This window comes from Salvelinus fontinalis, chromosome 29, assembly GCF_029448725.1.
Source record: "Salvelinus fontinalis isolate EN_2023a chromosome 29, ASM2944872v1, whole genome shotgun sequence".
NCBI classification, from domain to species: domain Eukaryota; kingdom Metazoa; phylum Chordata; class Actinopteri; order Salmoniformes; family Salmonidae; genus Salvelinus; species Salvelinus fontinalis.
In genome coordinates, this window is record NC_074693.1 from 5,801,465 (window position 1) to 5,813,990 (window position 12,526).

The 12,526-nt window shown below is 45.8% G+C and overlaps 1 protein-coding gene across 3 annotated transcripts in view; it reads left to right on the forward strand.

The window, feature by feature from the left end:
* LOC129827342 (FERM and PDZ domain-containing protein 3-like) overlaps positions 1-12,265 on the forward strand; it is a 340,309-nt gene extending 328,044 nt beyond the window's left edge. For 2 of the 3 annotated variants that reach the window (XM_055888100.1, XM_055888102.1), the window contains 4 exons: positions 701-880; positions 3,264-3,399; positions 4,206-5,168; positions 6,382-12,265. In XM_055888100.1, the coding sequence (XP_055744075.1) occupies positions 701-880; positions 3,264-3,399; positions 4,206-5,168; positions 6,382-9,236 (4,134 nt within the window). In that variant the 3' untranslated portion in view covers positions 9,237-12,265. The remainder of the gene's footprint in view (positions 1-700; positions 881-3,263; positions 3,400-4,205; positions 5,169-6,381) is intronic. The other variant, XM_055888101.1, reaches the window with a different exon arrangement.
* The last annotated feature ends 261 nt before the right edge of the window (positions 12,266-12,526 follow it).

The window sequence follows — 12,526 nt, forward strand, 5'->3', positions numbered from 1 at the left end:
CAGCAAGGGCATTGAAGATTAAACGTGGCTGGGTCTTTCCGCATGACAATGATCCCAAACACACCGCCCGGGCAACGAAGGAGTAGCTTCGTAAGAAGCATTTCAAGGTCCTGGAGTGGCCTAGCCAGTCTCCAGATCTCAACCCCATAGAAAATCTTTGGAGGGAGTTGAAAGTCTGAGTTGCCCAGCAACAGCCCCAAAACATCACTGCTCTAGAGGAGATCTGCATGGAGGAATGGGCCAAAATACCAGCAACAGTGTGTGAAAACCTTGTGAAGACTTACAGAAAACGTTTGACCTCTGTCATTGCCAACAAAGGGTATATAACAAAGTATTGAGATAAACTTTTGTTATTGACCAAATACTTATTTTCCACCATAATTTGCAAATAAATTCATTAAAAATCCTACAATGTGATTTTCTGGATTTTTTTTTCTCGTTTTGTCTGTCATAGTTGAAGTGTACCTATGATGAAAATTACAGGCCTCTCTCATCTTTTTAAGTGGGAGGACTTGCACAATTGGTGGCTGACTAAATACTTTTTTGCCCCACTGTACATGTGTATACATATACTACAGTACATATTATTTTGAAGTATGCATGTTTCTGAATTAAGTTCTATGCTGTTGTTCCATGAATTCAGAGCTCTCTCTGTGTTAATAGAATTGATTGATTGATTGATTGACTGATTGATCCACAGGATGAGAAGCAGTCGGCCACTACGCTGCTGGTGGGTCCGCGGCACGGCATCGGTCATGTGATCGACCTGAAGAACAACCTGACCACGGTTCTGACAGAGTTCAGTCGCGTTGCTAAGATACAGCTGCACCGGGAAAACCAGGGCGTTGCCCGTGTAGAGGTGGCCATACAGGAGGCCAAGGTATGTGACAGATTGAACACATGTACAACTATAGATTTAGAAGGACATTATGAAGCTCAGGGTGGAACTCATTGCACCATACTAGTAGGCCATGGTACCAAACATAGATTTTTCGCTGCACAGAAGAATTCCTTTCAAATTCAATTAAGTCAAACCTGTGAGATAAACCAAGTTGAAGTACCGGTATGGTCATTATATTAAATATACAGTAAAATGCTTTGTTGAAGCCTCCAAACTCATTTCCATCCTCTGTGTATGAAGATGTGTGTGTTTCGGAGGAGCTGAGATAAAGCCAATACATAGTGCATTCAGGAAGTATTCAGACCTCTCGACTTTTTCCACATTTTGTTACGTTACAGCCTTATTCTAAAATGGACTAAATAGTTTTTCCCCCCTTCGTCAATCTACACACAATACCCCATAATGTCAAAGCAAAAACTGTTTTTATCAATTTTAGCAAATTGTTACAAATAAAAAAACGGAAATATCACATTTACATAAGTATTCAGTACTTTGTTGATGCAATTTCAGCCTCGAGTCTTCTTGGGTATGACGCTACAAGCTTGGCACATCTGTATTTGGGGAGTTTCTCCCGATCATCTCTGCAGATCCTCTCAAGCTCTGTCAGGTTGGATGGGGAGCGTCGCTGCACAGCTATTTTCAGAGAGATTTGGTTATTTCTTCAAACAATCATCTTTATTTAATATCAAATACTTATTGCAATAATGAGGCTGGTCGATCCTCCACGCTTGAGTGTTGGACCGAGTAACCTAACCTTTACACAAATGCAGAGTTCTGTATATAGCTGACACTAACAATGCTCAGTAATGGTTGGTTTAACCCCCCTCATGCAGACCAAGGAGCATCGTAAGCCACTCTGGGTTCATCCTGTTGTTATCTGTACGTGGGTTGTTGTCTTAACCCCACCCTGGCTTAGTTTCCCAGATGCAAGGATGATTTTGAGACAATGAGGAATTGTTCTAAACTCCTCCTGGCTATCTCTATCTCAGTTACACCCACCACATCTTGTCTACGTAATGCAGTCTTTAACTAATTTGTCAGCTCAAGTCATCTCTGGTGACCATACGCCCAAATTAGCTGCAGGGAACTAGAGTGGAGCATATGAAAACACAGAATTAAACAAAACAGAAATATCCTATTTGTTAACTATTATTGCTAACTATTAATATCAAACAAACCAGGTAAATATGTAATTTTTCTATCACAGCCACTCCTGCGTTGTCTTGGCTGTGTGCTCAGGGTCATTGACCTGTTGGAAGGTGAACCTTCGCCCAAGTCTGAGATCCTGAGCCCTCTGGAGCAGGTTTTCATCAAGGATCTCTCTGTACTTTGCTCCGTTCATCTTTCCCTCGATCCTGACTAGTCTCCCAGTTCCTGCCACTGAAAAACATCTGCACAGCATCATGCTGCCACCACCATGCTTCACCATAGGGATGTTGCCAGGTTTCCTCCAGACGAGACGCTTGGCATTCAGACCAACGAGTTCAATCTTGGTTTCATCAGACCAGAGAATCTTGTTTCTCATGTTTCGAGAGTCCTTTAAGGTCCTTTTGGTGAACTCCAAGTGGGCTGTCATGTCTGGCCCCTCTACCATCCATAAAGGCCTGATTGGTGGAGTGCTGCAGAGATGGTTGTCCTTCTGGAAGGTTCTCCTATCTCCACAGAGGAACTCTGGAGCTCTGTCAGAGTGACCATCGGGTTCTTGATCACCGCCCTGACCATTGCCCTTCTCCCCTGATTGTTCAGTTTGGCCGTGCGGCCAGCTCTAGGAAGAGTCTTAGTGGTTCTAAACTTCTTCCATTTAAGAATGATGGAGGCCACTGTGTTCTTGGGGACCTTCAATGCTGCAGAAGTGTTTGGTACCCTTCCCCCAGATCTGTGCCCCGACACAATCCTGTCTCGGAGCTCTACGGACAGTTCCTTCGACCCCATGGCATGGTTTTTGCCCTGCCATGCACTGTCAACTCTTGGACCGTATGTCCAATTAATTGAATTTACCACAGGTGGACTAAAATCAAGTTGTAGAAACATCTCAAGGATGATCAATGGAAACAGGATGCACCTGAGCTCATTTTTGAGTCTCATAGCAAAAGGTCTGAATACTTATGTAAATAAGGTATTTTTGTTTTTATATGTTATACATTTGCAACAATTTCTAAAAACCTGTTTTCACTTTATGGGGTATTGTGTGTAGATTGATGAGGAATAAAAATAATTCAATAATTTTTAGAATAAGGCTGTAGAATAAGGCTGTAGACATCATTGGATAAAGCAGAAGACACATTTCCGTTGGACCTTGTGTACAATTGGACAATAAAGAAATCTACATCCAAAACGTAATTATCCACTCCCACCCATGCAGCCTCTGGTCCTGTTGATGGAGTGGCCTGATGCCAGTAACTTCGCCTGTCTCATCTCCGGCTACTACAAGCTGTTTGTGGATCCCAAACGAACCATCTACTACCGGACACCTGGTCAGTCTTATATGATCAAGGCAGGTATGTTAGTAGTCACCTCCTTGATTTATACTGCTAGTTAGGACTTGCAATGAAACTGTATATTTACAATATCTGTTGTTTTAGAAATTGATCTGTAGGTCTAGTGTTTCGGGAGGTTGTTATAGGATTCCATTATTATTAGCTTTAGATAAAACTGAGAAAAAATAAATAATAATCATTTACGGTTAAAATCCTTTCCATATTCTTTGCTTTGGCTACATTTTCTATCAATAAAACTCAACATCCAAACTCCGTATCCAAAGGCACATTGACTGAATATCAGTTTGCATCTCAAGGATTCCATTTACAGGTTTTAGTGTGTGTCTGCAAGTGTGAGGCATTGCATGTAAACCATTATACTGCAACCAACTCTACTCAATCCAACTGGACTGAGACCTGCTTCTCCATAATGCATATGTGCCATATCAACAGCTACCAATCACCTCTGCTGTCGCTCCTCCCATCTCCATCCTGAGATCTCATCTTCATTGGACTATTCTCTCCCTTTTCCTTGCATAGGGTAACATTTTGTGGTTTTGGCTTGCTTTTTTTCTGTGAAATATACATGTAATATTCAAACATTCACAGCTCTGTTTCCATCTGCTGTGGTGGTGTGCCTGCATGAGAGGAAGGCCGCTACGTCCCATAACATCCCACCAGACTTACCTCCAACTCCAGTCTCCAGCATCCATCACTGAAAAAATCCACCAGCCTTCTCCTCTATTTTCCCATAAGGACCCACTCCATCCTCCCATGCGATTCCTCACCTCTCAGCCTCTCAACTGCTCTGACAATTCTGTCCGCAGATTACAGAGGTTCCCACCACGCCCACCCGCGCTCCGGCACCACAGCAGCGTCCAGTGGGGACCGACGAGGGGACGAGAGGGAAAGACTCCATACGAGGGACCCAGGGTCCCAGTCTCAGATTACAGCGACCGCCCCACAGCCCGCAGAGTCCCAACACCTGGGTCTTTGCCACGTCCATCTCCGGGAGCAACAACAGCTGCAGGAGCTCCAAATGCAGGCAGAACCCGAGCTCGACGTCAACGAGAACTTAATTTCCCAAGAGGCACCAGGGCGACCACGTACCAAGTCTGACCCGACGCTGCAGAAAACGGAGAGGATCGGCGGGAGGCCGGAAAGCCCCGTCCAGGAGAGCTCAGTGGTCTTCAGGAGCAGAGCCCAAACCATGGGGCAGTCCCAGCGAGCTACACGGTTCTTCTGTGACTCCTGCAAGGCCAGGTTGAGGGCAGAGGGAGTGGCTGTGGCCTTGAACGGTGGACGCAGCGGCGCCTCATCGAAGCAGTGCTCCAGCGCCTGTGCCTCCCGCGATGGAGGTGCAGTAGACCTGATGGCCCTGCCTCCCCCAGGGAATGAAGAGGAGGAGGAGGAAGAGGTCGAGGACGTAGGAAGAAAGCTGCAGCTGCCCTCGCCGGCCATTGCTGCTCCTCCACCTGGGTTCAGGGACAACAGCTCGGACGAAGATGACGCCAAAAGAGGACGGAAGTCTCGACCCAACCCTGTCACCCGTCCAAGCCCTGCAACCGGGGCTGCAGTCAGCAAGAGCTCTGCCAAGGCTTCTTCCAAGGAAGTGGTACCAGCTCCAGAGGATGTCCCGGTGACGTTGATAGACAACGTGGCCACGAGGACAGTACGGGACCATGCCCAGGAGCTGGATGATGCTCTGGTGTCCACTCTGCAGGCCCTGGAAGCCCTAGCTGCATCAGAGGACTTCCCCCATCACCCCCAACAGCCAGCTCAGACCACAGGTCAACATGCCGTGTCATGCTATGTGGACTTCTTCTCATATAGAGAGTCTAATCTAACCACCAAGGGCTCCTTTCAATGCTAATGGTTCATTTTAGGGCACAGTGACTACTAAAGGGCACTTTGACATATTTTTATACACTGAGTGTACAAAACATTAGTATTCAGTTGCACCCTCTTTTGCCCTTTACAGTTCGTCAGGGCATGGAAGTGTTGAAAGCTTTCCCTTAGGGATGCTGGCCCATGTTGACTCCAATGCTTCCCACAGTTGTACACACTGGAAACTGTTGAGTGTGAAAAAGCCTGAAGCATTGCAGTTCTTGACACACTCAAACCAGTGCGCCTGGCACCTACTACCATACCCCGTTCTAAGGCACTTAAATCTTTTGTCTTGCCCATTCACCCTCTGAATAACACGCGTACAATGATTAAAGTGGATTGAACAAGTGACATCAATAAGGGATCATATCTTCACCTGGTCAGTCTGTCATGGAAAGAGCAGGTGTTCCTAATGTTTTGTACACTTCAGTGTAGATGAAGGGGAGGAGACAGGTTAAAGAAGGATTTTTAAGGCTTAAGACATGGATTGTGTATATGTGTCATTCAGAGGGTTAATGGGCAAGACAAAATATTGAAGTGCCTTGAACGGGATATTGTAGTAGCTGCCAGGCACACTGGTTTGAGTGTGTCAAAAATTGCAATGCTGCAGGGGTTTTCACGCTCAACAGTTTCCTGTGTGTACAACTGTGGGAAGCATTGGAGTCAACATGGGCCAGTATCCCTGTGGAACACTTTAGACAACTTGTTGAGTCCATGCCCTGATGAATTGGGGCTGGATTGACAGCATAATTCAAGTTCAAAGCTTTAACATCCCAAAACAGGAACAAAAATACTTTGTTTTGATGTGTTGTTTTACAGCATACTGCTTGATACTGAACATAGTCTCTTGTGTTGTATCTTTTGATAGCAAGAGAAACACAAGAGTTCACTCAGTCTTCATTAAAATTCAGTTTGATGCAAAACAAGGTTTTGCTCACAGACGGTTAGCAGAGCTTTAAAAGAAACATCAAGAGATTTTTACAAGTGTAAGTACTTAGAAACAGTGTATTTGATGTGCCATCTTTCAGAAATCAATGACTGTTTTCCATCTGTCTGTGATATTGTATGACGCCCGTGTGACCCTGATAGTGTCTTGTGTTTTCTTTCTTTCCATAGGGTTGATTGTGTTGGCGGCCATTACGCCTGAGTCATCGCTAGACTCAGGGCACGAGACCAACTCCTCTGAGCTGACAGACGTCTCAGAGATGGTGTCGGCCATGAAGCAGCACCAGAACCAGGCCTACCTGCTGGCCCACCACATCAACAAGGAGCGTATCTTCAGTCGCAGAGACTTCCCCTTGGCCATACCAGGCTGCACCACCCAGACTATTGGAGGCGGTGCATTCTCCATGGGTCAGATCCGCAGCGGCTGCCCCTCGAAACCAATGATCCTCAGTAAGACTGTTCCCCTAAAGCTTAGCCCTGGTCAGGAGACTGCCAGTCCAGGTCTCAGCACAGTGGAGCAGGGGAGTGACGTTACCCAAGACCCAACGCAGAGTGAGCCGAGTGAAGGCAAGAAGGCAAAACCAGAGCCCACCAAAGCGTGCACCCCAGACCGCCCTGCGAAGTCACCTGAGGAGCTGAAAGTCTCCGATCCAGGGCAGGCACCTAAGGTCGGCAAGGATCAGAGGTTGCCCGGTACTGCTGTGGGCAAACTAAGCCCAAATTTTGCTGCGGGGGTCAAGGGGAAGAAGTCTGGGCCTCTGAGCCCAGACACTACCAACAAAGCCTTACCCATTCTCTTGCCTGTGGACAGAACTGCCTCCGCCAAGATTTGCCCCACAAACATGTGCCAAGATGCCGAGACTGCCTCTAGCAAGACCATCAAGCCTTCAAGCTCTAAAGACCTCTTGCCAATTGATGACCTGTTCTGCACGTGCCCAGTTAGAGAACCCGGGCCACAGCTAATGCTGAAGGATCCACATACCCAAAAGGTGGTGGTGTTCCACTCCTCTTCCCCGACAGATGATGAGCGTCTTTGTGCCAAAGGCCTCCAACTGGCCAGCAGCAAAGAGAGCGCAGCGAGAGGAGCAGGAGCAGACCCCATCTTGGCCAAGCCCAGACCCCAGGTCCCAACCAAGTACTCCCAGTCCCCACACATGCCTGTGAAAGCTGAGAGGAAGGAAGCAGCAGAGGCCAAGGCAGAGAGGTCCCAGGGTAAAGCTCAAGCTGAGCCACATAAATGCCCCCTGAAGACACTACCTCTCCTGGGAGACCCCACACACCCTACCTGCTCTGTGGACAAGGTCTCCACTCTCCCATCTGCCAACAGCAAGAACCAGGGTGGCGGTAAAGGGAAGGCCCAGCGTAGCGCTCCCTTCCTAAGTATCAAGAACCTTCTGTCGGCCACCTTCCCAGCTCGGATTCGACGGGAGACTGATGAGCGCCGAGCCCAGCTCCAGAAGGTCCGGCAGTACGAGTTAGAGTTTCTGGAAGAACTTCTGAAGCCCAAATCGTCTGGGGGCGAGTACCTACCCCAGGGATCCTCGCCAGTCCCCTCATGCACCCCATGTGCTTGCCAGCTCCTTACAAGTCCTGTGCTAAAAGCCCCTGGAATCTCCAGAGAACAACGCCGCAGCTGCGACTGCAAGAGGATGTGCAGAGGCATCCGACTGCCCGATACGCCGGTCGGCTCAATTGCAGAGACACAGCAGCATAGGGGCAGAGAGAGACCCCTCTCCAAGACCCCTCCAGCGACCTCCAAAACCCCTCACCCCCAGGGAGGTCAGAGGAGACCTCAGACCTTAGAGATCAAGACCACCCGAATCCGCTCGACCAGTCTGGAGTCACGGGAACCCAGGGGGGAGCAGCCTTCCTGCTTGCCCACCTGCACGTCTCGCACACCAGACTGCATGGGCGCACCGCAGTACAAGAAGCTCCAGAGGCGGTATAGCATCGGTGAGGTGGACAACTCTGAAGGCACCCAGCTGTACACCGAGATCAAACCCAAAGCCAAGAACCTGGAGAAGGATATGGAGCGAGTGAGGGCCGCAGGGCTGAGGCTTCCAACAACCGTGGAGCCCGTTCACAATCAAACTCAAACTCACACGACTGCTGCAGAGGCAAAGGGGAAAAAAGGAGTGTTCTTCATCCAGGGAGAAGAGCTGCTGAGGGAGAGCAGAGAGGGGGCGCCGACGGAGATACTGCTGGGGCTGCCTAGCGAGGACAGTGATGACAGGGAGAAGTGCTGCTCTTTCTGTTTCTGCTACAGGAAGTGTGAAGCGGCAGACGAGAGCAGCGAGAAAGAAGAGCTCTCCTACTCCACCACCCTCCAGGTCCTGCCTGGGATGCAGCTGGGCTCTCAGACCTTGCCCATTGTCAGCAAAACGCTCCAGGTTCTCCACGCTGAGGGCTGCAGCGGGGAGGAGGAGGAAGTAGAGGAAGAAGAAGAAGAGCCGCAGACACAGGAGATCGACCTCCGGGCATGCGGGACTCTGGAGGGGAGCCTGGCGAGGGTCGAATCCCTGCAAGGAAAGACGTTCAGCCTGCCGGACGGTTTCCTCAATGCCCAGCTGGATGCTAATGAGCTGCTAGCCATCCTGCGTCAGTGCGCTAACATTCCCCAGGTGGATAACGAATCACGTCTACAGCCGTCCCGGATCGTCGAGTACAAGCAGGAGCTGGCAGTGCGCTTCAAGGAGTTCAGGGCAGCGTGTCGGCGGGTGGCGAGCGTTGAGAAGAGCCCCACTCGCATGCTGAGCGTTGTTACGGCCAGCTTCCTGGTCCTCTGTGAACTGACTCAGACCTTCATCAAGCTGGTTAGAGGGGTGCGTTCAGAGGCCCAAAGGCTGCAGCTGCTGAGGAAGGTTGAAGAGGTTGCTATCAATTACACTTTGCTGTTGCGTGCAGCCGAGGAGGCGATGGGCCACTCCAGTAGCCTGCCTAACAAGAGCGTGAGTCCCCAAGTTACTACAACCACCACCAACATGGGCTCCCTCTCTCGCCCAATCAAAACCCTGCCTACCCAGTAGAGACAAAGAATGGGGAAGTTAGTAAATAATCATATATGACAGTTGGGAGTGTGGGTGGCTGGGTCCACACTCCCAATGTCCAGTAGTTATTTATTGTTTACAGGACATGCAATGATCCATCCTCAGCAAAAATTGCAACGCAACTGCTCCATTATGCGTTTACAGGGGCTGTGGCAGTTGCAGCCTAGAGTGGCCCTGTGGTGTTCTAGCATAAGAGACAGACGCCTGGGCACCGCTGTACAAAAGGTGCAAGGACCGACACCTCTGAAACGCTGGGTGAAAACAGGGCTAACCACTCCTCCATGTCAACTCTCACATTACACAGATCCTTCTCATTCTTTTCGATGTATATTTGAGTTGTATCTTTATAGCAAAGTATACCATTTTGTGGAGAATAAAAAATAATGAAAATAATATATAAAATGATATTGAGTATAACAAATATAAAGAGTAATACATCTACAATAAATCTTCAGACATTTTAATGTGCTCTGGGCAAAAATACCGCAGAGAAAAAGTCAAAGTAGCGAATTCTGTGAATTAGGTAGTCCAAAGCCTGGGTTAGTAGTTGACGTGTTTGTTTGTTAAATTTTCTAACTGTTGTGACACAATAAGTTCTGTTGGTCATCTGGACAATGTCATGACCTGCACCTCAACAATATCACATACATCACATTCAGAATGTTGGAAATTGTACCTGCTGTAAGATTGGAAAATCCACACATTTGAATTGGGTTGATATAAAACAAACATGGGGGCCATTTACTCATCTGTAGAATAAAACCACCGTTATGTAACACCTAGTGTGGGCAGACATAACAGAAACGCTAACTCACTAGTAGCTAACCAATCAGCTGGTTAGGATCAATGTTCTTCATGAAGGAAATGAAGGCAACTCCGCTCTGCAGTATTTAGTGTAGTCAACCTCACATTGCTGTCTTGGTTAGAGACATACACACAGTACTCACACACGACAATCACAATCCACACTAAACCGGCACATCAACACTTGTAAATGAGAGATCCACTTTAGCAAGCTTAGCCTTCTACTTTTGCACAGCCTTCAGCATTTGCTCCTGCTCACACATGATCTACGTTCATGTTTTGTTGACATTCAGTCAACTGAACACTGCTCTAGAAAACAAACTCCTCATACACCTTCCATTTTATAAACTATTTCATCTTAGAAAAGATTCAAGTGGCTATATTCTTCTCTACAATAATTTTACAGGATTCTGTGTCACAAAGAATTCAATGGGGTTATACTTTTTGCTCTCTATATGTGCTGTTATCTCTTGTGCAATACAGGAGATATATATAAATCACTAACACACAAAGTAGTTTTCTATGTATTTTAATAAAACTGACAACTGTGTTTTCTGTCTGAAAACGTCTTTCTGTCTCATCCTGTTGTCAAACCACAGAGATGGAAGCAGCCTACAGCTAACCTCAACAGAAACTATTCAGACTCTGTCCGTAACTGTTATACTCTGACAGGATACTGTTCATACCAGGCCACGTGAATTCTTTCACTGCGCTACTGGCTTGCATGTTTCCCCAATTCTACCTTTGTTTTTGGAGTTACAAGAAGCAGAAACGGTCAAGTTACCAGTGGTGTTGGCAGATACAGTGTTACTACTAGTTTTATGAAGTGAGAAAGAAAGAATATACACCCACAAAAATATGAGGAGGCTACTTATGCCAATAATGTTTTGCAATGGGAATTCTTTATGTGGAGTTGTGTTATTCTACACTCAAGATGTACATATTGTAAAACAGTTGGAATATTTGTGAGCCTGGAAAACACTTTTAAATTACTAACTGACGTGTGAAGTTTGGTTCCGAATTCTTCACCGTTTTGTAAAAAAAGAGAAAACATGTCTGTACTGTATCATTTATAGTAGTTATGTTCCATAGAAAACTAATAGCGAAAACTTATATTTTAAGAGTATATAATGAGTATAAAGCATGGGACATGTTTATTTTTTATAAAAACTAAATATTTACTGTATCAAGCAACATTCTCTCATCATGACCACCTGGAAATGTTTTCAAACATTTCGTTTTTGACGTAATGATAATATACAAATATATTGTGTGGTTGTCATTGTTGAGTTGCGTTGTTGCCATATTGTGAATGTGTCTCTATGTTCCATAACACAATGGACCTATGTTCAATAACATAATGGACCTATGTTCCATAACATAATAGACCTATATTCCATAACGTAATGGACCTATATTCCATAACGTAATGGACCTTTGTTCCATAATGTAATGGACCTATATTCCATAACATAATGGACCTTTGTTCCATAATGTAATGGACCTATATTCCATAACATAATGGACCTATATTCCATAACATAATGGACCTATATTCCATAACATAATGGACCTTTGTTCCATAATGTAATGGACCTATATTCCATAACATAATGGACCTTTGTTCCATAATGTAATGGACCTTTGTTCCATAACGTAATGGACCTATATTCCATAACGTAATGGACCTTTGTTCCATAACGTAATGGACCTTTGTTCCATAACGTAATGGACCTATATTCCATAACGTAATGGACCTTTGTTCCATAATGTAATGGACCTATGTTCCATAACATAATGGACCTATATTCCATAACATAATGGACCTATATTCCATAACGTAATGGACCTTTGTTCCATAACGTAATGGACCTATGTTCCATAACATAATGGACCTTTGTTCCATAACGTAATGGACCTTTGTTCCATAACGTAATGGACCTTTGTTCCATAACGTAATGGACCTTTGTTCCATAATGTAATGGACCTATATTCCATAACATAATGGACCTATATTCCATAACGTAATGGACCTTTGTTCCATAACGTAATGAACCTATGTTCCATGGCCTATTCCATTGTGTTTGTTTGCACTTATTCATTTACTTAGTATTTATTTGTCAATAATCTTGTCTTCACTGTGTTCTTCTGTCTGTACAACCTGTCTCCTGTTTTAAGAGCAATAAAGTGTTTTGAAGTTATAATCTTCAGTTTAGAAATGTCACATTTACATTTGGTGTAGATTGAAATGTGTGTTTGATACATTTATTTGGGCCCCATCTGACATTCACTTCCAAATTTATATGAAATAGATTTACTTGAGATTTCCTTCTCCTTACCGAGCATTGCGCAGAAGTAGCCTATCCTTCTACTCCATGTTGTCCTTCTCCTTACCGAGCATTGGGCAGAAGTAGCCTATCCTTCTACTCCATGTTGTCCTTCTCCTTACCGAGCATTGGGCAGAA